We start from the raw sequence: 27,405 nt of genomic DNA, 5'->3' as shown, positions 1-27,405 counted from the left end.
TTGCGATTTCGATAGACGTTATCAGAATTTAAATGACGTTAAAAGTAAAATATGAATGATACGAGGCCGGATCGAGGGTACGGAATTCGCAATGAATTCAGCTATTTATTTCCTCGCTTTCTATATGCATTGGGGGGTACCGTCAAGAAGTGCGAAAATAAAATAGAACGAGTCACATTAAAGGCAGATAATGCGTAAACCGGTATATCGTTGATGTATGAATGTTCTTACGCCGCTCCAAGTGAATGCATGTATACAGAGACGTGATATTTAAAAAAGGAATCGCTTTCGCACGACCGCTCTCGAATAGGTTCGCCCCCGCAGTGATAACAGGTACTTAAACCTGGGTACATAACGATCGACTCCAAGTCTTGTCTATAGAGCGATGGAAGTGGATGAAATCAAAGTCGGAGAGAAAGAAAGGGAAGGAAAAGTCCCTTATAGAGCAGATCGAGTCAAAATTTATGTACATATTGCATACAAATTATGCATTAATATATTGTGCGTATAAAATCGGTGGAGTAGCTACTTGAAAAATCGCAAACGAGTTGAAATTTATCGAATTTCCAGCATAAAACGTTATTCGAATCAGGCGTATACATCCGATAAATGTTCGATAACGATGCTAATAATGAAACTGCTAAGTACATTGTATAAACAATCAAGATGAAATGAAAACGTTGAGGAATAATAATGAGCATTATTTTATTCGAAATACGGTGGAAATGATCGTGGAAGTTGGTTGGGGTTGTTTGATAGTCTGCTGGAGGTATCGTGGAAGGGGTTACGAGGTCGATGAGTTATGAGAGAGTCGCGGACTCTCGGGACTCCTGGGAATAATATTATATACGGTGGAGACGGTCTCAGGTCCACTATGTAAGGTGGTTCGAGCCTCTCTCTCCTCTCCTTGTCTCCTCGTGCGCAACAACCTTCATTAATAATAACAGCCATTCGGCAGTGGCACTGTGTAGAGTCCCGATGATGCTGACTGGGCAATCTAGCTGTGGTATCGGCTCAAATTTCCTTGCCATTAGTTCTCCTCGTACTGTACTCTATCTTACCTATTCTTGGCTCCATCTCTCCATCTCTTTCTCTCCTTCGTCTCTCCTTCGTCTTCGCCTCTTTCTCCGAGCTCACGTCTTATAGTTAACCGCTCTAAGAACTAGTTTGTATCTCCTTGACGTTGTTCTTCGTACATCGATGGCGCAGCACCTGCTCCTTCAAGATGTACTTTAGTTGGCTCTCGAAACAACCTTAGCGTCCGATAACAACCCTCCATAAGACCATTATGAATCGTCCTTGCTTACGTGATTACCACACGACGTACAATCATTGTTATTGTCCTTGCTGAATTATAAATTTATGTCTTTGGCAAAGTTTCATCTCTTCGTTCTACCTTATCCAAGGTACGTTATCAGAAGAGGTATTATAATCGAGTCCTTGCACAGAAAAAAGCTTCAATCGATTGCTGCTCGCAGTCTTGGTAAAAAGTGATTGCTACGTTTGTCCCATTAGCATTTATATCGATTTCATTTTTCATCAATGTTTACTTGTAAATGCCAGCAATTATTCTTCCGATTTCTATCTGTCAACACGCATTTTTCTTTTCAGCTCGTTTCCTTCATTGGATTCCAAAGTTTCTAGTATATTTTCCACGTCCGGAGAGATGATTCAACCGTTTTAAGGGGGTTTCCCGACTCGTCGTCGAAAACAGATTCTCCTCGCTAATCCGATATGTTTCTCGAACGTCGCCGTCTCTCGTATAAGGGCGCGCTCGGTCGTAGGAAAACTAATCTGAAAACGTGGAGAGCGAGTTCTCATTTTGCGAGATTAGATAGAAACTTTTGATAAATTGGCGTAATGAGAAGAGGTGCCACCGAGTTTTGATAAACCGCGAGATTCAGGCATGGCAGACTTTGCTCCTCGGTGTTGCGCGTCGGTGCACAGACGAGAGTTTACTACTGGAAACACCACCACCACCACGCCTCAAATAAAATGTCTATAGCACACGTGGTTCGCCTGCGAAGACGCGCGCCTCGCGGCAACGACGCCTGCTTTTCACGTGTGCAAAAGAGACGGAGGATGGACGATGGTAGCGAGTGAGACAGAGCTGGGAGTGTGACGTGTGTACGGGAGAGAAGTACACAGAGATTGAGGCGCTGAGAGGAGGAGAATAATGTATGTAAAGTAGATGGTATCGCTCGCTCGATGGCCCTTAACCCCCGTCATTGACTGGCGCTTTTGCTTCTCGCTTCGCCATCTCTCTCGCTCCCTTTCTCTTTCACTCTCGGCACATACCTGGAGGGCCCTCTTTACTATTCGGTCTCCAGTCCTATTCTCATGTTCATTCAATCCTCACAGACGTCCGGAAATAGAAACGCCCGTGGATCGATACGGAAATAGGCGAAGACTGTAAAATCGTCGATGCTTTCGTTCAAAGACAGTTTCACTGGCTTCGTAATTGAACAAGATTTTGCTTTATGGACTCGGAGATTTCGATACTTTTTATACCGGAAGCATTTTATTTCGAAATTTCATTGAAATTTTCAGCACTTTTCACTCGAGCACCTTTAGATTCCAATTTGTTATTGTTGCTCTAGCTTTCTTCTCATCTTACGAGATACACGTGGATGCAGGGTAGTTTTTCATTCCATTTCTCCGCTGCGTTGTTGCGACCCAAGAACATAAACTGCCCTCGCTCTATCTAAGCAGATTAATCTCGGTTCAACTGGTTATTTACTCGTTTATGACCCGACCGTGATGCATACATAAATTTAACTGGTAAAAGCAGTACCTCGAGTTCCCCTCGCCAACTTTCTCCCCCCCTCTCTTCCGATTTCTCTCATCTCCTGCGGGAGATGGAGATGAAAAACTATGTGCATACACGTATTTATATCTCGGAGCCTGTATCAACATTCATTTGTGCAGTGCAATATGTACGAATTCGCGATTTAGTTTTGTGTTCAAATAAACAGATAAAATCGTACAAGTGTATATTTTTATTTGCATCATTGTTTCAGCACAATGCAACGCTCCGTTGGGTATGCAGTCCGGTGCAATACCAGACGCGGACATCACAGCGAGCTCGAGTTTCGACAGTGGCAATGTTGGCCCTCATCAAGCACGGTAAGCTAATAATTATGATTCTATGGTATTACGAGAGTAATAAACAGCAATTTCACTCTTTTGCATATTTGACAAGTGCACACAATTTCAGGAGGGTATTTCATTCTGGAAATTGTGAAACTGACGAATCCTGTCAGAAATTCCATTCCATCCGAGTGCAATAAATTTTGTTGGGAATTACGTATGCAGATTGATATGAAAGTGTAATTAAATGAAAGAATTCATTTTTTTCGCAATGAACATGAAGCATATAACTATTTGAGAATCAAGAATTGTGCCCCTTTTTTGAAAGTACACTAGTCGTACGCGGTTACATCTGAACCACATGCAATATTCAGGCTCTCCGCGTATATACAGATAATCATAATAATCGTAATTTCGCTTCCTCCTTTTTCGCCTCGAACATGCACTTACTTTCTTCAATCTTTCGTATTCACAATCTTCATACCGCGGCGGGTGCATCGGCTTATACGGAATGTACATGAATACATATATACGTGCACAATTCACTGCCACCCGTGGCTTCCTTAATGGCAAATGCACAACGAGAGTGTATAAGCCCTCGCGCGAGATATCATCGTCGTCTCGCCGAATAAGAACACGAGAAATAAAAGAAAAATACGAATAAGAAGAAGAGCATCATACACGCCGTTTAACTTTCTGTGTACTCGAGCAAAGTGCTGCATGGAAGCATGACACGAACAATTCTTTTCAAAGCCTTATATACCCTCTAATGTGCAATATATACGGATATGATGCTTGTATGTAGGCATTTCATGACCAGCGTCTATACGAGGAAAGCAAGATGCACATCTGACACACAAATGCGGCCACTTAATCCGTTTAATAACCCATTTATTTCACTGGTCTTCAAAACGAAAATGAATTCATACCGACTGTGAATTACAGATTGAAATAATCAATCTCGAGATGTCAACGTTGAATATTTGTCACGAAAAATGCTAGGGGAGCCAGAGTAATTGAAAAAGTCGTCAAAAAGTTGGCGGAATTAACTCTCACATATGATAATTCCACGTCTGATCATTTATTCCGAGGATATTTAAATATTCCGCACATCCGTACCGAATTCCTTCCATCTCTCTCTTTCTCTCCTTCATTCGATTACGACACCACCCAGGCCAGACACTACTCTTTTATGGCAATTTTCTTTTTGGACTCTCTCTCTCTCTCTCTCTCGTGTCCTCTTGCAGTATGATGACAGACCCGAGGCCATGTAGCGTTGCTCGTATTAAATTAGATGACTGAGACCGCTCTTGAGCTTTCAGTGTGCGACCAGCAGAAACCCCATATAGGCAGTAACACACAGATTTAGTTGACTATACACGTACGTATATATATAGACGGGATGGAGTACACAGAGTTGCCCGTTTCAGGGCCCCGAGCTCATCAAGAGTCGGAGGCCCATTCAGCCGGTCATTGTCTGCGGTAATGGAATGTATTAATATCAGAGAACGCAAGCGAACCCTGGTCCGGTCTCTGCCTCCTCTTCCTTCTCTGTCATCCACTCTCTCTCGCTCTAGTAGTTGTAGGATTTGCTGAGAGAGGGCCACCGGCTGGCGACTATACGTATGGATAGAAACTGGCAATGTTGAATCCGAGGCTGCATGCATCGTGACGCCAACAACACCACCACCACCACCACCACCACCACCACCAGCTTTATATATAGCGTACCCATACACCGTTTCAGCAACAGCATTGGACGTTCCTGCTGATCCTGATGTCCCACGGGACACCACTCATAAACCGGGTCCAGCTTGATTCGCAAGCCAAGCATCCCCCATAGAGATCCTGCACCAGCCAGCAGAAGCCCGATGCACGTCACTGCATTAATACGTAACGGGCCGAAGCGCCATTCCATATTCATAGAACTCTCCCTGTGCACAACCAGCAACGAGCACACCGTACCACCATGCCGACCGGAGGATGATGCTAAAAAGAGGAGAGGAAAATCGTCCGCCGCACGATTAACCCATTCGTACCGCGATCGATTCTCATATATTCGACAGCTCCGATAGTAGGATTAACCTCTTTTATATTGACATTATTTATAGGGATGTGCTCCAAGCTGATATACGAACCGAAGAATACAAGGTTTCATGATTCGTTGTATGCCCACGTTTCAAACCAAATGAAACACAAATATTTGTATGTTTTCGTTTTTTTTTCGGTTTTTTAGGTTTTGCCTTTTCTTCCTTTCCTTTTTCGCTTTTAATTAAGTTTATTTTTAAACTTTCAAACATGACCCTTCGCCAGCGGTCTATTATAGCAGCAGAAAAGTGCAAATTTTTAAGGTAATTCGATTATTCGAATATACGATATCTTCTGTTTTTGTAACCATTTGCACGTAATGAAGTCGATAATGAATTGTGAACGAGCTCCAAAATATTCGTGCTCATTTTGTTTTTGTGAAAAAGTCTATAATTTGCGTGGCATTGAAATTTATTGTGAATATCATTGTCGAAAAAATTTTCTCATAGAATCGAGAAGTTTTTTAAAAAATCGACCTATAAACGTCCCGATGATTCGATCTGGAAAAAAACGTTCCTTTGATTATTAAACGATGCTGGAATTGAGTTAGCGATGAACGTCACTCGGAGACACTCGACTTTCGACGAATAAAAATATTCATTGGCCTCGTCTTCCGTTCCAGTTGTCAATCACTCAGCCCGCTTAACAATTTGATTGTCAACTGTGTGCTGACTCTAGTTTAACTCTTTGAATAAAGCATCGGGGTTAATGTCACACGTGATGGGAACTCTCCTGGATGTGAAACGAAAGGGTTGAGCAACCCTCACTACCTCCCTCAACTTCTCACTCCCCTTTCACTCTCTCTCGCTTCTCTGCAATATAGCACGATAGTGTCTCGTCGGTGCCAATTTCAGTGAGTCGCCAAGCGACGTCGCTTCGCCCGTTTTCCTGTCTGAGCGTCTCTGGAACGCGACGACGAGAGGACGATAGAAAATTTAAGTTTCGCTCTCCCTCTTTGTCTAGCTTCTCTCCAGAATCCTGAATCCACCAAGAAGAAACCCTCCTCAATTTACCGCTGTCCGTCCATCACATCACGGATATACAACGATGTGTATATGTGTATAGACGAGAGCATTGAATTTCTTGCATTAGACGTCGAGCTTACGGATCTGCTAAAACCACTACTGGATGATTCAAGCGAAAAGCCGAACGCTCCTGACATCACCAATAACGAATGAATCCGGAGTTACTCTATTTTTCTCGATATTGAGACACATCCGAGCATTATTGGACAATTGTCGAAAAGCTGCTATCGAGTTTTCTCATGTGAAGATATTATTTATTCTTAGCCTCTTATCTTCGAAACGGTGGATTTATTTTTGATGGCTCACGATTTTCAGGTACTTCAGACATAAATCCCGATAACTTGAAATGAAAAAATTACGTTCAATTGACTTCGTTGACTTGGAAACTATCCGGTTGGGGCCGGGTTGAAGTTCCGAACGGTGAGAAATCAGAAGGCTCAAAAGTCCGAAAATCTAGCTGGGACTCGAAATATATAGATATACCGCACTAGCGAGATTTTCGGACTTTTGAGCCTTCTGATTTCTCACCGTTCGGAATTTCAACCCGGCCCCATCCGGTTCACAAAATTATATTGAGAATCGCGCGATAAAGATTCTCTTTGGATCGAAATCGTATAAGGACCCAGCCAATGAGAATACGAACAAACACAAAAAGTAAGACACAACTAATTCCGTGGGAAACGAAGTCACAGGATTTCGCAAAACTGACACGGCTACGCTAGATTCCTCTAACCTTTCCAGATTTCATGGCGTGCCATTTTCGACAAATTACACAAAAATTTTACTGGATACTTGCACAATTCAACTGAACCATCATTTATTTTAGCGTATGCCATCAATATTTTTTGATTATCATTAAATATCAACGTTCGATATGGGACCGTAATGATTGCACTCTCGGTGGTAACACCAAAGAGTATCAATTTTGTTGGGAAAGATGTTTTTCATATTTGTGGTGTTCTCCCGAGTGTGTTCCTTCTTAAAGGTTTGAAATTGAGGTATAGTCAGCGAAGGGAAAAGAGGATCGATCAGTCCTGAGGTTCTCCGGACTTTTTCTTCGACTTCTCTGATGATAGTGAAGTCAAGCACTTTTTTAGTCCAAGCGTACTCTATTAGTTCCTTAACACGGTTACTCGACTCGCTATTGAACAATACAATCAAGTATTTTGGGCTGTAATGACACATTTTCGTTATTTCAATCGACATTCTCCGACTCGATCACATAGGGAGAAGCAGAGTAGCTGAAGTGTCAATCGAAGTTCTCGTTCCACTCGATTCGTCAGGCGCTGAATTAACAGGAAATCGATAATCTTCTCCAAGTTTATTCTCAGCACAGGCAAATTTTCGTGATTCTAAAGTTTGCATCGATGGGAACAAACGAAAATTAAAAGTTCACTAACCAGGTTTTTTATTTGACGAATCCAAATTTCGCGACCACTGGAACACGCGCTCAGAGAGGGCTGAAGTCTTGAAAAAATTTCGGATATTTCGCAAATTAGTTATCATAATTAAAAAACCTGGTTGTATCCATAGAAGAATATCCGCAATTAATCGTCAATAAAAAACCGGTTATTTAACTTTCAATTTTCGTTTTTTCGCATCGATACGAACTTCGGAATTACCAAACTTTCTATTATACCTTGACGTTCTTCAATCAACGGGTTTTCCAGTCTCTCGTCATCAACGATCTTCAAAATTAAGTTCACTCGACAAAATTCCCCTCTTCAATGATATATTTTGATGGATTATCCACCCACTCTGTAGACGAAAAATAAGAAAGATCCCAAACATAGAAGCACACAATACGCCCCGATAATTTTCTTTTTGTTTTGTGTTACGCGACTCTTCTGCTACCGACTGTTCGCCGCAATTGTTTTCCTTCGAATGAGTGTGATGGAGTGTTTCTGACAAGATTCATAATCGGTATGGTATCAATCCGAAGAGCTTTGCTTTCAAAGTCAACCGGATTGACAGACACGTGGCATCATTCTTTTTTTGAATTGAGTGCTTTGTTTGTGCTCTCGTGTACGGAACAATGTGAAGATCATCTATTTGAAAATTCATTTATTCATAGAATTTCAATTTGCCTTTTATACCTTTATTGTCGCACTTTCATTTTTTTAACCTTCAAACCTTTAAAAAAAATTTTGTTTTAATTTCGTTTTAATTTAAAAAAAAGTTTCAAACTATTAGCTGAGTGTGTGGTGCTCCGAACACCTTGCGTTTGTTCAAACGACTCAGACGAATAAGTTACCAATGCACTTTGTCCATATTGATGAATCGTAGACTGGATTGGGCAAGCACATAATGCGAAATGAAGTTTGAATCCTTATTTGAAAATTCGTTTCAGGGACATGGTTTAGTAAAACTGCGACTCGAAACCGTGATCGCGTCAATCGTTCTATCTCGCGACAGAGACAACGCTGCAATCTTATATTTTTAATAGCATCATGTTTTTTTTTTCACTTTCAAGATTTAATTCATTGATTTGATGCAAATGAATTCCATTAGGCAATGAAAAATGGATGAATAGTGCATAACTTTTTCACGAAAAAACTTGTAACCCTGTTAGCGACGTGTCCTGACTGAAGGGCGGCGTTGTTGGGCGAAGAAAGAGCGAACGAGAGAAATGACGTGAATGAAAGGACGCGATAAAGATGAGCGAGATTTTGTCCGGGAGATCGCAGAGAATATAGTCAAAAATGAAAAAGGCAATGATAAGAGAAAAAAGAAAGAGAATAAAGCAGAGAGAAAAGATGGCAAAGCAGAGCACAGACGGGACACCTCTCTCTGATGATGCGGGCCGCCGCGTGAGGACGGCGTTTTGCACGCCGAGTGGTAAACGGTCCACGCAATTAGGAAAGGCGCTTCGCACGCCGTTCCATGCTTCATCTTTTATTCATGTGGATATCCCTCCCTCTCTCCGTCCCTCTTCCCCCCGTATTCGCAATTCTGGCTCGCGTACCTTTTCCCCTAAGATTAAAACTAAAGCACGCCTCTCGACACACAGACAAACTTGCTGTGTAGAAAGAGAAAGCAAAGGAGGATGAGGCTTTCTCATGCAGCATCCGTGCCGAAAATTCACCGTGGGAGATCGAGACAGAGGAGGACAGAGAATGAGGCGCGGAGGGTGGGGAGGGGCAGAGAGATCACGTCTCGCTCTGCTTCACGCAGCTGAAGCGAGCGAAAGATATCATTTTAATGGAACGAAACGGAATCCAGCAGACCTTGGTAATTCCTCGGTGTGCTTTTAGGAAAGAAAATCTTGGTACTAAATCCTTAGGAAGGTTACGTCGCTCAGCAATTTTCTTCAATACTCCCACGAACGCAGTTGATATTTTCATTGAAAATCAAATAGAATATGTGATTCGATAAAACTACGAATATCTATGTAAATGGAATCGGTATTATTGCTCATAAATTGGGAAAAAGTTGGCTGAGAATCCCTTAATCACATTACAGATTGAAAACGGAGAACCACGGCGGTGCCTGGTGTCCGAAAGCCCAGGTGACTCCTGAATCGCGTGACTGGCTCGAGATCGATCTCCATTCCGTACACATGATCACCGGCACCAACACCCAAGGACGTTTCGGCAATGGCGTTGGTGTCGAGTACGCTGAAAGCTACGTTCTCGAGTACTGGCGCCCACGTCTTGGCAAGTGGGTGCGTTACAGCGACGCTAAAGGAACGGAGGTAAGTGTCTATAGGCTTTCACAAAAATCTTGGTATCCTTAGAGTAGCCACGATAAAAGGGCCAGGCTCGGTATCTCCTGTCTCGCATTTCGCACGCGGCTCTCATTCGTCGTGACCTCTTTCCCCTTTCTTCCTTCATCCCGATAAAAAACTGCGTCATCAACGAAAGCACGTGAGTGGCGAGTGTGACATCGGCGTAAAGCAGCTCCAAATTGATCCCAAATACATTTTAATGTGAGAGCCCGATGCTATCGATCTGGCTGCGCACTCGGAAATTCCTCCAGTCGAAACTTATGCAGGAATAAAAGCACGTTCAAAGTCGAGAGCGAGGCCCTCCGTTCCGATTTTCTACGGACGTCAAAGTTCCCAGCCGTGGCAATTTGATCGCTGGCATACGCAATCATCGTCAGTGATGTTCGACACTTGAGTTCGGAACTGCTCGCGTCCGATAAATCGATAGGATCCCATGATGTTCAGCCTGCGCGTCTCATCTCCTGATGCAGATTATGGAAGGGGGAATGCCGTTGGGACGATGAGTCACCGCGCACTATAGCCAGTCAGTATTAAAAGGAAAGAAATGTGGTCAAGTGACGTCCCATCGAGGCCACACATTCAACCCGGCACAACGGTCTCTCGCCGGGGTTGGCGGCCCTGGGTTATTGATAAAACCTTTCCCTTTAATACCACCGTGATTTACGCTCCAACGAGATTCCTCCTTTTTCCAAATATCCAAAGAAGATGACGTTGTTTTGCGGCATATATTTGAGCGTGGATCCTCTTCAGATTTAGATATACATACACATACCCGTTATCCGAACCAGCGAAGAAACCAGAATGGCCTGCGAGGTAAATCCTTCCTTTTTTTGCTCCTTTACCCTCTTCGTCAGAATGGAATACTATTTCGCCGGCAGTCCCCGTGATTCTCGACCAGAATAGAAATTTAAACACTCGCTTGGTCATACACTCGAGCGAGCACAAGCCTCGGCACAGCACAGAAATATACAGGGTGCCATGAAATCGACGGTCAGTTACACGCTGAAACGTCTGAAGCTACATTGTTCGAATAGTGGCAGCCATGCGCGTCCAGACTATTCGCTGATTTGTGCAACATCGATAGACTCATGATCAGGGATCAGGAGAAGTCGGCGGACCTGGCAGCTCCTGGAATCTAATCCAGAAGCTAATTACAAGGTATTCGATATTCGCGGAACACCCTGTATACAAAAAGCAGTGCACATCATCCGAAATAATAATTCAACTGCGATTGAGACTTCTCTTTTAAACTCCACGAGTCTGATCCTCTCCCATTCAACTCTGCTCTCTCCTCCGATTACTCTGCTTCCTTCCACTCGCAATTATTATTTCTAGCGTCATTTGGCCAAGATGTCTTGTGTACTTTCTGCCAGACGGTTTGCCAAACGGGGTGGTGCCTGACTCTGTAACTGAGCCGGCGATATACGTATGTATTTTAGGAGTTATAACTCCCGGTGTGCCTAGTCGCCTTGGCCAGTTTTCGAAGCGCCTGTTTCGTGAAGCAGGCAAAGATTTTGACGGTGGATTATCCGCTCGCGTGTGCGCAAAGCGGCTTATCACCAATTCCAATGTTAATATATCCTCCGATTGAGAGTCCGAATCTCGCCCGACTTTGATCCGCAGCCACTCAATGCTTATAAACTATGCGTGCGTGTGTGTGCCAGATGTATAAAAATAGAATGACGCGAAGAAAAAAGGATTCGCGCGCTCTCGCTAACCGAAGATTATAGCAAAGTGTTTATATTTTAGCGTTTGTTAGAGCCTCGTGAATATTCAAAATGTGCCTCGTTCCAGCCAATAGACCATGGATCCCGAGTAAGACGGTTAGAGAAATAAACAAAGCTGCCAAGTCGATCCAGCGGAGGGTGTCAAACACCGAGGCCGGGTGGTCCAATTATTATCCCGCTTATACCTCTCGTCGTTCGAGGCTCTAAAGCCCCTTCCAAAGTACACGAGCGCGAGCGCGTCTCTAGTGTGTTGTTTTTGTGTCTCAGTGGATTAGGCATCTCGAGGCTTTGGGTTTGGCAAGTCTCGGAGAATTGCGTTTACATGAATCCGAATATTGCATGCAGGAGAGAGCGTCTCCAGCTGCACCTGCTTCAGATTTCGGAGTGTTCCACTGTCCCTTTTTGGACCACACAGGCGGTGGGCTCTTTTCGCTAAATTTTACAATTCGTTAATCCGTAAATCCGTCTTTACGATAGTTTTTTTTTTTTTTTTTTTTTCAAATACTCTCTCAGCTCTCTGAAGATTGTCAGGGTCCAAGACTCGCGGGTTGTTCCTGCTGATAGTCGCATTTTTTACCGAACACGGACGATTGTCTCGCCGATATTCTCTCCGCTCGGTTTCTTCAAGCATATATTCCTCGTGTTTTTGCTCCGCATCTTTGATGAGATGCGACGATATACAACTATTTATAAGCGTATATAAAATGTACACTCGCTTATTTGGACACGAAGAGACGAAGGGACGTATCCTAACCGGTTCGGGGATTGGGATACCGAGGTACGTAAAGCGCAGAGCGAAAGCCTTCAACCGCGTTGATGCACGTGCCATTTGCATTTCGAAATAAGATAAGTTAGCTCTCCCGGAGTCAGAGAATATGTAAGGTAAGAGCAAGAAGGCCAAGAGAATAGATATACCGAGTCTCTTGCTGCCGAACAAACGGTCGTATTCCGCGTTTACTTTACGTCTTGAACAACACAAACGAAACGCCCTTTCGTTCGACAGAATATGAATCCATGTAGAAATGCACACGTGTGTTTCGCTCAGACGAAACGAGAGAGGAGCAGTGGGACCACACACGACTATCTTCTCCCGTGTGTCAACTACTTCTCGGTTGTCTTCTCGTTCACTCAAGACCCCGATTACTTTACTCTCTCTTTAGTGCCAATCTTGTCTCACGTTCGACCGGTTCGTGAATTTTAATTACCAATTGACGAACGCTAAACGACTTCAGGATACGTATTCGAGTGCACACGTGCACGATGATACGAGTGAAGCTCGATGCGCATCGAAACCGACACGTTAAATCTGTACTACTTTTAGCTTCGCTGCTTTTATTTATTATTTTATGCACATCCGAGTATACATAAATATTGAACTAGGCGCTGCTCTTTTATGTGCGTATGGATTCAACTTGATTATGCTTATTATGTAAACGAGCAGGGTGGGAAGAGACGCAAGGAAATGGAGGCGTAAAATCAGAGTAGAAATTTCATTTTTGAGTCTCTTCCTCGAATAATTTCGTTGCTCTTTTCTTTGTTTTCCATTTTCCATGGATATCTTGACACCTCATTAATAATTTCAGTCAACTTCAATGGAGGATTGGCATTGAGGTTGTTGCTTAAAATTTTTCAGGTGAATAGATGTCTAGAAAAATGCGTTTCTATTTGTTGATGAATATCTCCCGAATGTACTGTTTCAAGAAAAACTCAGGTTACCGAACTAATTTTGGAGATATTGAATATGTCAAAGTTGAGTAAAAATGTCCTTTCATTGCATCGGTTGGATGGGACGAAGTCGTGACCTTCACACCTTTTTGCTTATATCACTCTTATTAATGGAGAAATTCATTCGAAAAACGGCAGTTCGGATGAAAACGAGACATAGAATGATTTTACTAAAAAGAACGGATAGTTTACCGACCTGAATGACAAGAAATCACCGAAAATATGTGACTGCATCACGATCATATCATACGCAACGTTGCCAAACTTTGAGTTTATTTCAACGATAAGTGATTAAAATAAACGTATTTCTGAACAATAATTAATATTATTATTCACACGCTTGAAAATTTTCGCATTGTTCGTCCGAATGTATGGTAATCATTCAGTATCTATAAAGGTGGCGTTGCTGACGTCACTAAATGTATTAGCTTCGTCTCTTACATCCATCCTCTAAAAATATCTAGCAACAACCTTAACTGAAACAAGAATTTTCTGATGTTAATATTCCGAAGTGGTGCTCTGATTTTGTCCCAGTATTTCATCTTCGTCTAAGCTTTGGTATGGCCAGTGACAGCGAATGACGTGTAATTATGATCTCCAAATACTGTTCCACGCTCATAGCTGGTGTCATTTGTTTCTTATCTACTGATATATCCGGATCAATCTGTCGCGTCCGAGTAAATGAGCTCTGGTAACAAGTCTAGTCTCGATTTAAAATCTAAATGAGAAAATATCACTCGACTGGTGCGCGTCTTCCGAGCTGATGTTGCCGCGAGGAAATGATATTTCCAGGCGTAGTCCTTGCCTTGAAGTTTCTAAACTGTGCATAAGACGACGACGTCGTTCATCCCCGTGAGCGCATGAGTTCGCCTCGGGGGTCCAGAGAGAAGCCTCGTAAACGGGTAATTATCGTGGAACGAGTAGCGTTTATAGATTCTATCGTAGCGTAGTCGTTACGACACTTTAGAGCGAAAGGTAACCGATGTGTAACGAGAATTTCTTGCGAGCTCGCCGACGGCTATGATTTCGGCACGTTGAGAAGAGAGAGCCCCGTTTAAGTGATGCAAAAACCTTGGGGCAATCGCTCTGCAGGAGACTCCTTTTCAACCTGATATCTATCGCGCGAGGGTACGAGCGGATGAGTGGCAGAGTACAAAACGAACTAAACAGAACGGTGGGTGTCCACCCAGGAGTGCATTATAACTGATATGTAAACTGTATGCATATTATTATATTAAAGATTCACGGAGATCCACGCCGATCTATCGCGATGTGTTGGCTTCTTGTCTTTTACTAGACAAATTAGTCGCATCGCTGGACAACCGCGTATCTCGTTTGCGATACGAGAAATCTCTTCTGTAATACGCAATGACCGAACGTCTTACATTTCTCATCTCAATCCTCCTCTCTCTCGCTCTCTTTCCCTGCCTCTTCTCTCGCCTCTCCTCTCAGTGTGCGTAATGATCTTATTAATATTGATGAACCAGTTGCAGTCCGTAGACTGGTGATAATTTGTAAGGGCCACGAGAAGGCGTGACTTTAAACGGGGCGTCGAGATAGATAGAGGGAGAAAGAGGGCGAGAGACCACGTGTATAATTATTAACCACCGGTTGCACTGGGAACCACATGTGTATATAGCACCAATGAAAGTTTATATAGATACAAGACCAGCATCAGCCAGGAGTCCCGTCGACATCGACCAATATTCTCTCAGGCGTGAAGATCTCCGCACATCGATACATCCAGTGTCCGTTAAACCGCTACGTTTTTTCACACTTGGTACAACCATAAATATACGATGTGATAATTCCTATTGATTTACGCTTAATAGCTTTTTATGGATATAAAAATTCGATGAATATTGATGGTGAAATGTCACTGTCGAATTTCCAATGGAGAAAGCGCTGGGTGTATATTATTTTGCTTCAATAAGTCTTCGGGAGTTCTCATGCGTCATAAATATCACGAAATCACGAGGCGTCGATACGAAGTTTCCAATTTCGTTAGTTTTAGCGATTAAAAAACTGGAATTATATTAAAAACCGGAATAAAATAATAAAAAATTGCTACTAATTTTATCGTAATTCATAATCATAATAAAAATTATGAACAAAGTGAATTTGAGTTGGGCATAGTTAATGAAGGAATTTCGATAAAGCAGCCTCGTATTTAATCGACCCGATAGGATTCATAATTGAAAATAAAGTAAATCAACAACAAGTTTAAGCTCTGCAAACCGGGTTGTTCGCAAAGTCGACTTTGGGTAACTATTATATCGTTACACATAGAAATATGTAAGCGAAAGCGCAGGCAGGCGAGTCTACTCGTTCGCATCAAAGCTCTTGCTGTAATTAGGGAGAGAGGCTCGGTGGGGAGACAGAAGGAAAAGCTCGTCTTGGACCAACCGAGCGTGCTCTCTCTACGCAGCTTTAATAATAAATAGTCCGGGTCTCATTAGGCAGGGCCGTGGTGTGGTATAGAACGGCAACGACCCAGCTTTGGCCCGAAAAGTTGCCCGGTGTAACGCACTACGTTATGGAACTGTTGGAGAGTAAGAGTAGAAGAGGGAGGCGGTGGGGACCGCGGCAGAGAGGATGGAAAGTGTACACGCGCTTGGGCACATTGAGGCTCGAGATTAAATGGGTTTTCCTGGAATCCGTTGAGTAAATTCAACAAAGTGCGGGTGAAAGGAATCGGGAACGAGTGAAGAGCTCGGGCACCGCGTGCCCAGCACGAAGCCCAACGGTTGCTCTCGTTCCACGCGCGATATTCCAACTTCCAATATATTCACACGTATGAAAGCTCTCCGAAGCTACTTTCCAATGAAAAGTCTTGGCAACTCTCGAACACACACACACACACACACAGACCATCGGCGTCTGTGTTTCTACACGGAAAAGCCTCGTATTATTCTCCATGTCCATTGCTCTGGCTCACAATATTCCAGAATTACGAACCTTTTCAGCCCCTCGGACCTCTCGTACCTTCCATTCAGGTTCACTATGTTTTTACGTACCGCAATACCGCGATGTACTGAGAAGTGCTGAATTCTGCTTTTTAAACCTCTTTCTTATGTCCAATAGAATTTTCGATTACCCTCATTAGAGATTATTACGAGCGAGGGAGAGAGAAAAAATGCCTCAAATCATAGCTCGTGAAATCCTTCTCTGCCTCGATGCAGTGGCGTTCGGAATTATGTATTATGTTAATTTTTATGAGAATAATTTTTGGCTGCGTCAGATCGCTGGGGAATGGGGAGCTGTTAATCAATTTATTCCAGCCCAATAATTCGATAATTGGAACATCCTGCGTGGTTATATCGTTCCTTGAAATTATTTGACTGTTTAACTTCTCTATTTTTTTCAGGGTACTAAAAATTTCGATGGATTCTCTGAAAACAATGATAATCGGCCATAAAATGCCAGTGTACCGGAAAAATTTCTCGATTTCCATAACCATTTGTTGAACTCATCGAACAAATCGACTGTTTCTTAATTTCCTGTTTTCGTTTCCCCCTAACAGTGTTTTGACATGAGTTTTTTAAATGATTCTACCAATTATGGGATCGCAATGCGATCTACGATATTTTTGATCGAATTAGCCTAATAGCATAAACGGAAGATCGTCTGTGAAAATAGAGAGCGTAAATACAAAGCGAGGGGCGTCTCGTTGATGTATACGAAACAAGAAGGAAAGAGAAACGGAGTTTGGTCGCGCGTGTCTGTCGGTTTACGCCAATGAGTCACGTACGAGAATCCACTTATTTGAGCGAGGGGTTGCCTCTTCTAACCGAGAGTTAATCGCCCACACACCTACCCTCGTATTATTCCATGATGGTGCACGTGCATTTGTAATACCTTACAATCCTCGTCCACGTGATCAGGATAAAATCATTCGATTTCCGTTCAAATATAAGGGTTGTTTGAGCTCGAGGAATCTTCATCATTCATAAATAATGTAAATGCTGCGAGCCTCCGATGAATTCAAGTTGAATAAACGTTTGATCGATTATCTCGATGTTCAGTGCGCCCTTCGAGTCGTCTCAAATTAATCAGATTCCGATAAAACTGTAACAGAAACATTGGCGTTAGATACGATCATAAAACACGACACGTTTTGCTCAAGCACAACTAAAAAAACTAGCTCCCTTTATTGCTATTTCTTTGGTAGTAATTTATCCATTCGATCGTATTCCAATCATAAAATTCTGCCCGTACTGCTCGTTTTTGAGACAGAAAGTGAATTTTCCAATCTTCCATTATCTCCTCAGACAAGGACCAATTTAACCCACGCACTGACACTTGCCCCTTTACTAATGGCTAGACGAATTTCTTTCCGCTCCACCGTCTCGTTCTTACTTTTATCCTCCTTTTCTGTACTTCTACTCCACTCACTGAAAATCCGATAATTGCAATCCCCTAATTTGGGGAGCAGGGTAGAAACCCTCCGACGCCCTCCGTCCCTCGAAAATACCCAAACGTGTGCGTGTGCCAATAGCAAACGCAAGGAGCACCGGAGGAATGAGGGCCGCTGCGTACTAAATCGATGGATCCCGTGAGCACGTGGTGTGGGAGGAATCACACGCACTTCCGGTCTCTTTCCGGGGCTCGTCGAACAACCCCCGTCTAATCCCTCCGGTCTGGGCTCGCTCAATGCTTCTTAAAACCTTCTCTTTCGCACGTTTACTTCTAACGTCCCTTTCGCACGATTCGCGTGGCGAAGCACGAAACGTATGGATTTAATCCGATTTCCCTTTCGCGATAGGGAACCTGCACCTAGTGATTGATCTCTCCGTAACATTCGTGAAATACCAACTTTTCACGGGTCCCTCGCCCACGATGGGCTAATCACAGGCTTTCAACGTCCTCGAAGAAATAAAGTCATTCGCAGCCATTTTGCTTTATACTTCAACCGATTTTCCACTGCAACCATGCCTGTCCCAGAATGGCCACTCATTTTTGAGTGCACGCACGAGGTAAACTTTACTCTGTTCGTGCTGCTCAAGAATCCCAGAATCAACACTTTTTTGTGCAAATTCCCGACTGATATTCAGAATATTTGTTTTAGCTCAAATTTGACAAATGAAAAAAACTGTTTCATGCCTCGGGGTAGGATGAGCGTCCTTCAGAACAGTCCCCAGTAAATAAAATTTGGAAAAGTTTCGTTTCTAAGGTGCTCGCCCACTCGTTAGAACAATGAGTCGGTGTTTAAGCCATTTTGGCAAAACACTCGTCATGCAAAAATCATGCGAAGGAGGTCATTATAAAGACAACGAAACCCTACCATGGCCCCACTATTAGCGCATCGAAAAATTTGACAGTGAAGCGGGTCAAATTTACCGTAACGCTCGCGTAATAAGTCAAAATCAATATCGAAATAATCGTCACAAGTTCGACACTTGTTCGAGGATATTTTTAGTAGGCATAAAACAATGGAATGTTTGGTGAAATGTTCACTCAATTTTGGAATTTATGTTCCGAATATTTAACAAGATATCAAAATTCACTGGATCTGCATTAAAATATTATATTTCGTACCAGAAACACTGTTAGATTTTCATGAAAATTTGTATCCAATTTCACAACAATACCAAGAATTCCAGCTCGCCGATGTATCATCGTTACTGAACGGTAATTTTTCAAGTTTCATTCTCTTCGTGCATACAATTTTTTCTTCGTTTTTAATGGCCTTTCGATCGAATAGTTCCACCCCATTTTATTCGAGTTTCAATTCGTTATTTAGGATCATTAGAAAAATACGATGATTAAAAGCGTCTGTTATTTCAGGGGATTAAATTATTGAAACTGCAATGGAGGATCAAAGCGAAATTGATTTTATTCGGTATGTATCCGTTCTGTCTATCCCACAGTAAACAGACAGTGCAAACTATCCGGTAGTTCAGACTGTGCCACCCGGAGCTCGTCGCAGCTTTGAGGAAGCCACAATTCGAGATCTCTACCGTCTGCACACGGGAGAATGCGTCAAGGAAAGGTGGGAGGCAGGGGTGATTTGAAGCAGGGAGAAAACCCGTGGGATCTGCAGAGTTTAAGCTCTCGACAGCTAAGGTTTGTCCAGACCACGAGGTATAATTGGACGAACAACAAGATTCTGGTGATCCCCTCGCTGCAAATCCGGTGGTATATGTTCGCCGGCGAACTCATCCCTCATCGTTGTCTCTGCCTTCTTGGCAATCTATAACGCACTCCACCGAGCTCAACGACAAGGAGGGAAAGGGACGAAGGTGAACCGAAGGGACGAGGATAGAGAGTGAGCTCGGAGAACTGGGAAGCAACGACCGGTGGCGAAGTAGAGTGATATTAGAAAGGACATCGATATCAGGGAAGCCATGGGGTAATTAAGGTCTTCCTGGTAGCAGCAAGAAGAGTTAGAAATTGAGGATTTTACATTGTTCTTTGAACGATGTTACGTCAGGGAGAATGGCAAATCGATTGTTGTATCAAAATGGCTGATCGGCTCCGAATTTCAATACTTCATTTGACTCATCGGAGCTCAAAATTAATCTCAGGTTCCTCTTGGACCGGAAAATAGCACTATTTTTCGATTTTTCTTTATTTTTAATTCCCTCGACGTTATTTCCAATGCTTCCTCCATCATTTTCGTGAAAAGTATAAGAGGAAAGTATGAGAAGTTAAAATGAGAAGATGCCCCCTGAAATGTTTCTCCGGTGGCGCTTATTGGCTCGTTAAACTTGAGTAGAGTGGGCAATGCTTCGTATCATCTAATGGGAAGTGGTGCTAAGATGGAGCGAGTCGTGGAATATATATCGGTCGAGGGGATATTTTATACGAAATATATGAAGCACCGTAAGAAAAGCTTCGGCATACACTGTCGGTAAAGAAGAAAAAGCATATATCTGTACATTATGCGTATATATTATAGAGCAGCAGTACTTCGCGGGTGCGATGCAGTAAATCCACTTTACGTGCTTTCGCTACCGATAGGCAAAAAGGGTCACGCTCGAGCGCATAAGTTACGACCACTCGAAATTCTTCGTCTCCTTTGCCTCTTCGTCTACGGCGTCTCTCCGTCCCTCTTTCTCTCGCGCGTCTTCGCTCCTCTCTATCTTTGGGCCATCCTTTAAAAGACGTTTTCTCTCGTCGACGACCTCTTGCTCCCCGCTGCTTACGTAGCCGAATTTTTCCTTGCAGAGCCCCATCCCGCGCGTCTATACTATATCCTCTGCATAACAGTCTCCTTTCTCGAGGCTACGAGCCTCTCGTCCTGGGGCATTGCCTCTTGGAGCTTCCATAAGCATCTTCGAGACGAACTTCGCCAGGAAGGAGCAGAAGAAAAATTCTTATTTTTTCCTTCCACGTGCCTGTCTATGCCCCAGCTATTTTATTCCTTTTTTATTTCCTTATCGTTTTTTCACTTGCTGTTTTTTTAGTTCGCCCAAAGCTCTATCGGCTTTCTTGCAAGTGGGTTAAGAATTATAGGTCTTGGCTCGTCGCTCTAGTCTCGAGGCACTTTCAATCTGCTCTCTCTCTCTCTCTCGTGAGTAGACTCGATCTGATGGGAAACTCGCCAGCTAAACGGCATCCGATACACAGTTTTTCCCTAGCTTAACATCGATTGAAAACTCAATGTTCGGTGAATGCACGTGTGCATAATGGGGAGTGACGTAAGTTTGTCAAAAACTGCTCCTCCCCCATCAATCAGATCTCATTCTGGTTGGATTTAACTAGCACTCGAATCCCTGTGGACGCATTAAGGACGAAAAATTTTACTTACGCTCGAAAATGCGGTTATTTCATGCCCCTGCCCATGTCCCAATGCATCGCGCCGATCACCAACCATTCTCGTAATGTAAGAGCCTCGTAATTCTTTACATACGTACTTTGAGTTACTCTCACGTACAATACGCTGCTAGAAAACCTGTTTTACAGCAATCGTCGAGCCAAAGTATGACTCGTCTATACTCCAACATGAACATATTTCTGTGCACTGTTTTTTGTTTCGCCACTTTCTGGCAAAAGCGAAGAAAGAAGTCCAGTAAAACATTCTGTCTAATAGTTACTGCGATCGTTTCGCGAAGCGAGCAGACCCTTGCGCCACCGAATGTCTCCTACGTGGCTCCTAAAGAATGTACGACACATTCACCGCTACCAGAAACGTTTTTGCGAGATATATATCTTCTTCTCCTTCCAGCACATCTCTATAGAAATATACGCGTGTCATGGATAGTACCACAGAAAAATACTTTACCAGGGTGCTTCTCCGAGCACTACAGATCGTCCTCTGCCTCATCCTTCGCTTCTTCGCACTCGTGGATTCCCGAGGAAAGCGTACGTGCCACCGATACACTTTTACAGCACTGAAATGACGGGTACTCTTGAGGTAGACGAGCGTAAAAAACGTGCAACTATACGACTGTCCTATTCTGTCGAGTGTCCAGTGCGCCGTCGGAAAGACGGTTCAAGTATTTCGAGTGAATAGCCTGACATCCATTCCTGGGTGGGCTGAGATAAGTGTTTACCTTTTTTATCCTCGCTCGATAGTTTGTCCGACATGGATTAATTTTTGTGCTGATATCAGAGTCGTTTCACGATCCTCAGGTACTTGTAACAATGAAACTTGTGCTCGATCATAATTAAGGAGTTTCGGTACAGGTGATACAATGTTGCCATGCTAAACCATGCTAAAAACATAAAAATTTTCAAAAAGTTTAGAATTTTATAAAATTTGGTGAACATATTCTTTAGTGCCAAATTTGACTATACAAATTTTTTAAGATTTTTCTTCTACACAGTTATCGAGTAATTGATCACTAAAGTTCACGTGTATAAGCATAGCATTTCCACATATATAAGTATACATTCCGGGCATAAGAAATCTGCTTTAATGCGTAATTACTCGATAACTGTAGAAGAAAATTTTGAAAAAATTTGTGTTTTCGCACTTGATGTTGAAGAACATTATCACCAAATTTGATCAATTTCTTAATATTTAGACTTCTGTACCGAAACTCGTTAAGTTTTTTTTTCCACTGCGCATCGATGAATTTGCTTCCTTTTTCGTTCACATTTTATCAGATCCAGATTACGGATCATGGCGGAAGTAAAAGTCCCCAGCGTGAGACTGGCGCGAGGCGATTAGAGGAAAATCCGAAAGAAAGTAGCGGGCTTTGAGACCGCTGATTCACGAAGCTTTTACTTAATTCAACGGTAAATGTAATCAATTATCCTGAAAACGTGGGAAAAAAATTTGGCTGATAAATGCTCAGTCACGAAGGCGCGCCAATCGCCGGGGCTGCCCTTTCCCATCACGAGCGTAAGCGACGGTGTATCCCCGCGACTTGCCCTGCCGCGAACGCGCGTCGCCGTTTTCGCTCGGAAAAAAACCAGCAAAAAGGAGGAAAGATGGATGAAAAAATTCGGAAAGGCTCGTGGAGAACACACGCATGTCTAACAGACATAGCGGAATTTTCAGCACGCATGCCTTGTACGAATAACCCCTCGGCAAGCGGTTACCGTTTAAAATGTTTCCGCAAGGGTGGATATGTACTCGTTCATGGTTGTACTACAACGTCGTAATACAGTGTACAACTTTGTGTCGGCAAAAGCACAGCAGGAACGCTTTGCGTGATCTCGTGCCTCCAGCAGGCCTGCTCGTATCGAGGAAAAGGGGTTGCCTTTTCGCTCCCGCGCACACCCAACCCAAAATAATACGCCGTTTTTTCCCCCACACGTGTGTGTGCGCGCGAGTGTTTGTCCATGCATTCTGCATACGTCAAATACACCGTTTATTTTATTCATAAAGCTTGCACAGCCCAAGGAATCGATACTGCAAAAGGAGCTTCCAAGGACTCGAGACATACGTATCTGCACATATTTATTCATAAGTGTACACCTATATTTACACTGTTTACTACCTCTTTGCATGCCCCCTTCGCTCCCACCGTTCACCGTTCAATATTTGATCTTCAATGGAGAATATATCGTTCATCTCTCAATATTTATACCGCACACCTTCTTCCTCCTTTCCTTCCTTCCTCCAGAAGCCCCGCGCCGAGTCAAAACGTCGATTTATCACCCTTTTAAAGCAGGCTTGTGCTTCGACCCCTCCACGGTTACCCATACAACAAGTGAGATTCCGAAAATGCGATAATATGCTCCACGCACCTCTCTTCCAGACAGTCACTGTCTATGCGGATCGTACATTCAGATAAGATCCTGAAATTATGGCCCGAACCCAGTCAAACGTCGTTTGGGTGATCGAATTTTAATCGATACGTGCTCCCGTTACTCAAACACTGTCACGTGCCGATTGGACCGGGCGAGTTCCGCACCAACGTGTGCGATGGAGTTAAACTTTTCTGCTCTCTTATGTGAAGCTAGTGAAAGGTCGTGGTGCCCTTAAAAAATCAAGAAAATATTCCTTGCCAGAAATTCCTTCGATTTGGTTGACAAAAATTTCCGTTTATTTTGCAGGTGATCAAGGGAAACACGAACACTTACATCGAGTCGATGCACAATTTATCGCCTCCGTTCTGGGCAAGCAAGATAAGGTTCCTTCCTTACAGCCTCCATCCTCGTACTGTCTGCATGAGGGTCGAAATTTACGGCTGCTATTGGAGCGGTGAGAATACACTGTTTTTAAATAAATCATGTTAAGAGTCAATGAGCGAGTGAGATTTGATTCAAATGGACGATCGCTCAGCTCAGTTTTCTTAGTGGATTTAGTTTTCAATCAAAGTAGTTTTCAAGAAAGTAGCATAAGTTTGACATTCTGTTCCTCGGCCACATTTATAGAAGACTTCAATAGAGTCTCACTTCTCTTTGAACCGGTTGACAAAAAACATCATTCCGATTCCCCAGATGGAGTAGTTTCCTACTCGATGCCTCAGGGCGACAAGCGTGGCAAAGATTGGGAATTTTTCGACGCGACCTACGACGGCCACTGGGAGTCCGAGCTGCGCCGCGGTCTGGGTCAATTGACCGATGGCAAAATTGGACCGGACAACTTCAAAACGAGCTATTATGACGGCGATCGTGGGCAGGGCTGGGTCGGATGGCGAAACGACACGAGAGGTGGACAACCGGTTGAGATCAAGTTCGAGTTTGACCAGATCAGGGAATTTTCAGCCGTTCATATTTACTGCAACAATCAATTCACCCACGATGTTCAGGTAAGATCGTCTTTTTCATTTTATTTATTGTTCGGCTTTTGTGCGAAAAATTTGAATGAAAATGCGGGAAAAGATTGATCGCGATGATGAAGATTGAAAAGGAGCTTCAGGATTTCGCTTTTCCCTCCCTCTGCTTTCTTCCCCTCTCACTCTTTCTTGCTTTGTCCCCATACCTCGATAGTCCCATCTTCGCAGAATCGTTTCCGCTTAGTTCGGTGGAGAGCCGCGAGTGAGACGGTCGAGACGCAGACGTTGCCTTGTGAATACACAAGTGAAAATGCGCGATGTAACAGGGATAGGAAGTCTTGTACCTGGGGCGACGATCAACAGGCTCAGAGCTCTCTTTCTCTCTTTCTGTCTACATAAACATGTACCGGGTGTCCGGTACTCAAAAACTTCGCCGTAATTCTGAAGAACCCAAACAAAGAATAAAAGGAACGAAAAGCCAGCACAAAAAAATACAAAACCAGAACAGCAATCAATTTGGACAAAAAAGTGTGAGAGTGGAAAGAATTTCCAATAAAAAAGTTCGCTCACGACTGACCTCCAGGACTGTAACCCTGGAAAGGACGATTCGAATATTCGATTTTTTTCGAAAATGTCCCTAAACCTGCCAGTGATTCATTCGAATTCTTTCTGTCTTCAATAATTTTGGAATCACTCGCATGTGAAGATGGAATGGGACACCCTTTATACGTGTACTCGGTCTGGGCCCTGACGACGTCTGATCTTCAGAGCTTTTCTCGTTGTACCTTTCACACACACTCTTAAGCCCATTTTATGAAGGATCGTGAGCTTTCGCTGTGTCATCGGACTTGGTACAACATTTCAGGTTTCACGCTACCCGCTCTTTCGTGGCTTGTTCAAGAGCTTTTCCTTTTACTACGTAATATACATACTTGGCACCTTCCTCAATGCCTTTTCTCCCCACCTCACATTCAATATTCCGGTCGAGGCGTTATCAGAAGAACGCTCACCGAATTCCAATGGCCTCATCCTCTTCGCAGCCTCGCATAGAAGACCGTGGTGACAGCACTCTCTGCCATGGATCTCTTCATTCGCACTTATGTCGTTATACCGACAAGAATCTGGAGTTGTAAACTTCAGATATTCAAAATCTCCGTAATTTCCGAGAAAATATATCGCCATAAACAGGAGCAGCCGATATTATAGCTCAGCAAACAAAAAAAATACTTTGAAAATCCTTTTTTTCAAACAATTAGTCAATCCCAGAGCTCAACACTCTTTCTCAATGGAAAGTCAGCTAAAAATGAATTAAAAAAAAACTTAGGAACTCTCTAATGAGAACTCGTCAAGAACCATTTTTCCATCTCAGCACTACAAAACAGCTCGATACAAGTTTTTTCCAGCCAATCAATTAATAACCATTTTCCTATGCAGCTGAAGACTGAAGAGCACGAAAGAAAAAAATGAAAAAACATTATCGATTTTCTGTGCTCGTGTTAGAGCTTGTATAAGAAAACTTCTTTCTCTCATGTACAAATAAACTTTTCATATTGATTTGATCAAAGCCTCGGATATGATTCGACGTAAAAATAGGAACTCTTGGATGTTGGCAGACGTCATTCCGGACATAGTCGATATCGATGGAGGACATCAAAAGCCAGAAACCACTCAAATTGGTATTCTGTAGTGTACATAGCACGCATATACATACCCTAAAACATATACATAAATACATAAGTAGGCGTATGTACGAAAATACACAACGTGGCCTGTCGCCTCGATACGAATCGACTCTCGTCACGCACATGAGTACGACTTTGCCAATATGGGAAAATAATAACGCTCCACACTCGTGTGTAAAATTGTACGTGTGCCAGAAACTTCACGTGTAAATGTGTCCAGATATACTTGGCGTGGAACACACCAGACGCGCACCCCCTCGACCAGTCGAAGAGGTGAGCGAACATATACTCTCGTGCACAGAGCACAGCGTTATCGAACTCATCGTTCGTACAACTATATTCGAATTTATGTACAGGGTGAGACGATCTCTGGAACTACCGTAAATTTGAACAAAAATCCTGGATTGATGCAATTCATTCTCATTTCATCATATCTTCATTGATAGAAACGTCGTCGAAGGCTCCTTTCGAAGTTACGGAACGAAGTTCTCCAACTTCCAATAACACAAAACTTACTTCACTAATCCACTTGATCCCTCTTCTGTCCAGGCCCGAAAGATTTGGAAAGCTGAACACGACTCCTTAACATTGACTTTTTGGCCATTTGCTATCCACTGATTCGTTGCATCAGAGAAATGAGGCTGCAAATCACGCTTCTCTACCGTACCAGTCCAGGCTCAAAGGTCAAATATCGCCAACGAACGCTCCCGCATCGAGTCCCGTGTTCCAAAGCCAGTGATGAATCCCCAGGATTTTTTGTTTCCCAATTGCTCCGAAATTACTCAGTCTTTTACAGCTGGATTATCCCTATTCCAAGTGCACTTTAAATTGTGCACTTCCCAATATAAACATCTCACCCGACTGCTTTGTCCCGCGGATTAATTAAGGTAGGGAGACTTATAGCGTCACCCTATATGCGTACGCAACATGCCCCGTATACAGAGAGCCTGGCTCGACAGAAAGGCGTATCTTAGGTTATTGGTCCGGCAAACAATGGGGAATACGTCCTTGTGATTTGGAGGAGCGAATGTGCATATATGGATGCGCATATTACTGTACGGCGAGGGAGTGAGAGCTCGTCGTGACGTTCCTGGTCTAACCGGAAGGGCCGGAAATTATAGCCACGAATGGAATTACGACGGACAAACCGAGTGCGTGCGGCGTGCGAGTGAAACAGACGTACGTACATGTACGTGTCTATACGTGTTATTCACAATGCAGAAC

At 43.2% G+C, this 27,405-nt stretch overlaps 1 protein-coding gene across 1 annotated transcript in view; it reads left to right on the top strand.

The window, feature by feature from the left end:
* Positions 1–27,405, top strand: part of LOC122417166 (epithelial discoidin domain-containing receptor 1-like) — a 141,881-nt gene that overhangs the window by 61,925 nt on the left and 52,551 nt on the right. Inside the window, exons 3-6 of the mRNA XM_043430472.1 lie at positions 3,021–3,126; positions 9,666–9,897; positions 23,835–23,982; positions 24,222–24,532. Of these exons, the coding sequence (XP_043286407.1) occupies positions 3,021–3,126; positions 9,666–9,897; positions 23,835–23,982; positions 24,222–24,532 (797 nt within the window). The remainder of the gene's footprint in view (positions 1–3,020; positions 3,127–9,665; positions 9,898–23,834; positions 23,983–24,221; positions 24,533–27,405) is intronic.

The sequence above is a fragment of the Venturia canescens genome, chromosome 10, assembly GCF_019457755.1.
Source record: "Venturia canescens isolate UGA chromosome 10, ASM1945775v1, whole genome shotgun sequence".
In the NCBI taxonomy this organism is placed as follows: domain Eukaryota; kingdom Metazoa; phylum Arthropoda; class Insecta; order Hymenoptera; family Ichneumonidae; genus Venturia; species Venturia canescens.
The sequence above is the reverse complement of the archived record's forward strand: the minus strand, read 5'-3'. Positions and strand labels throughout refer to the sequence as shown.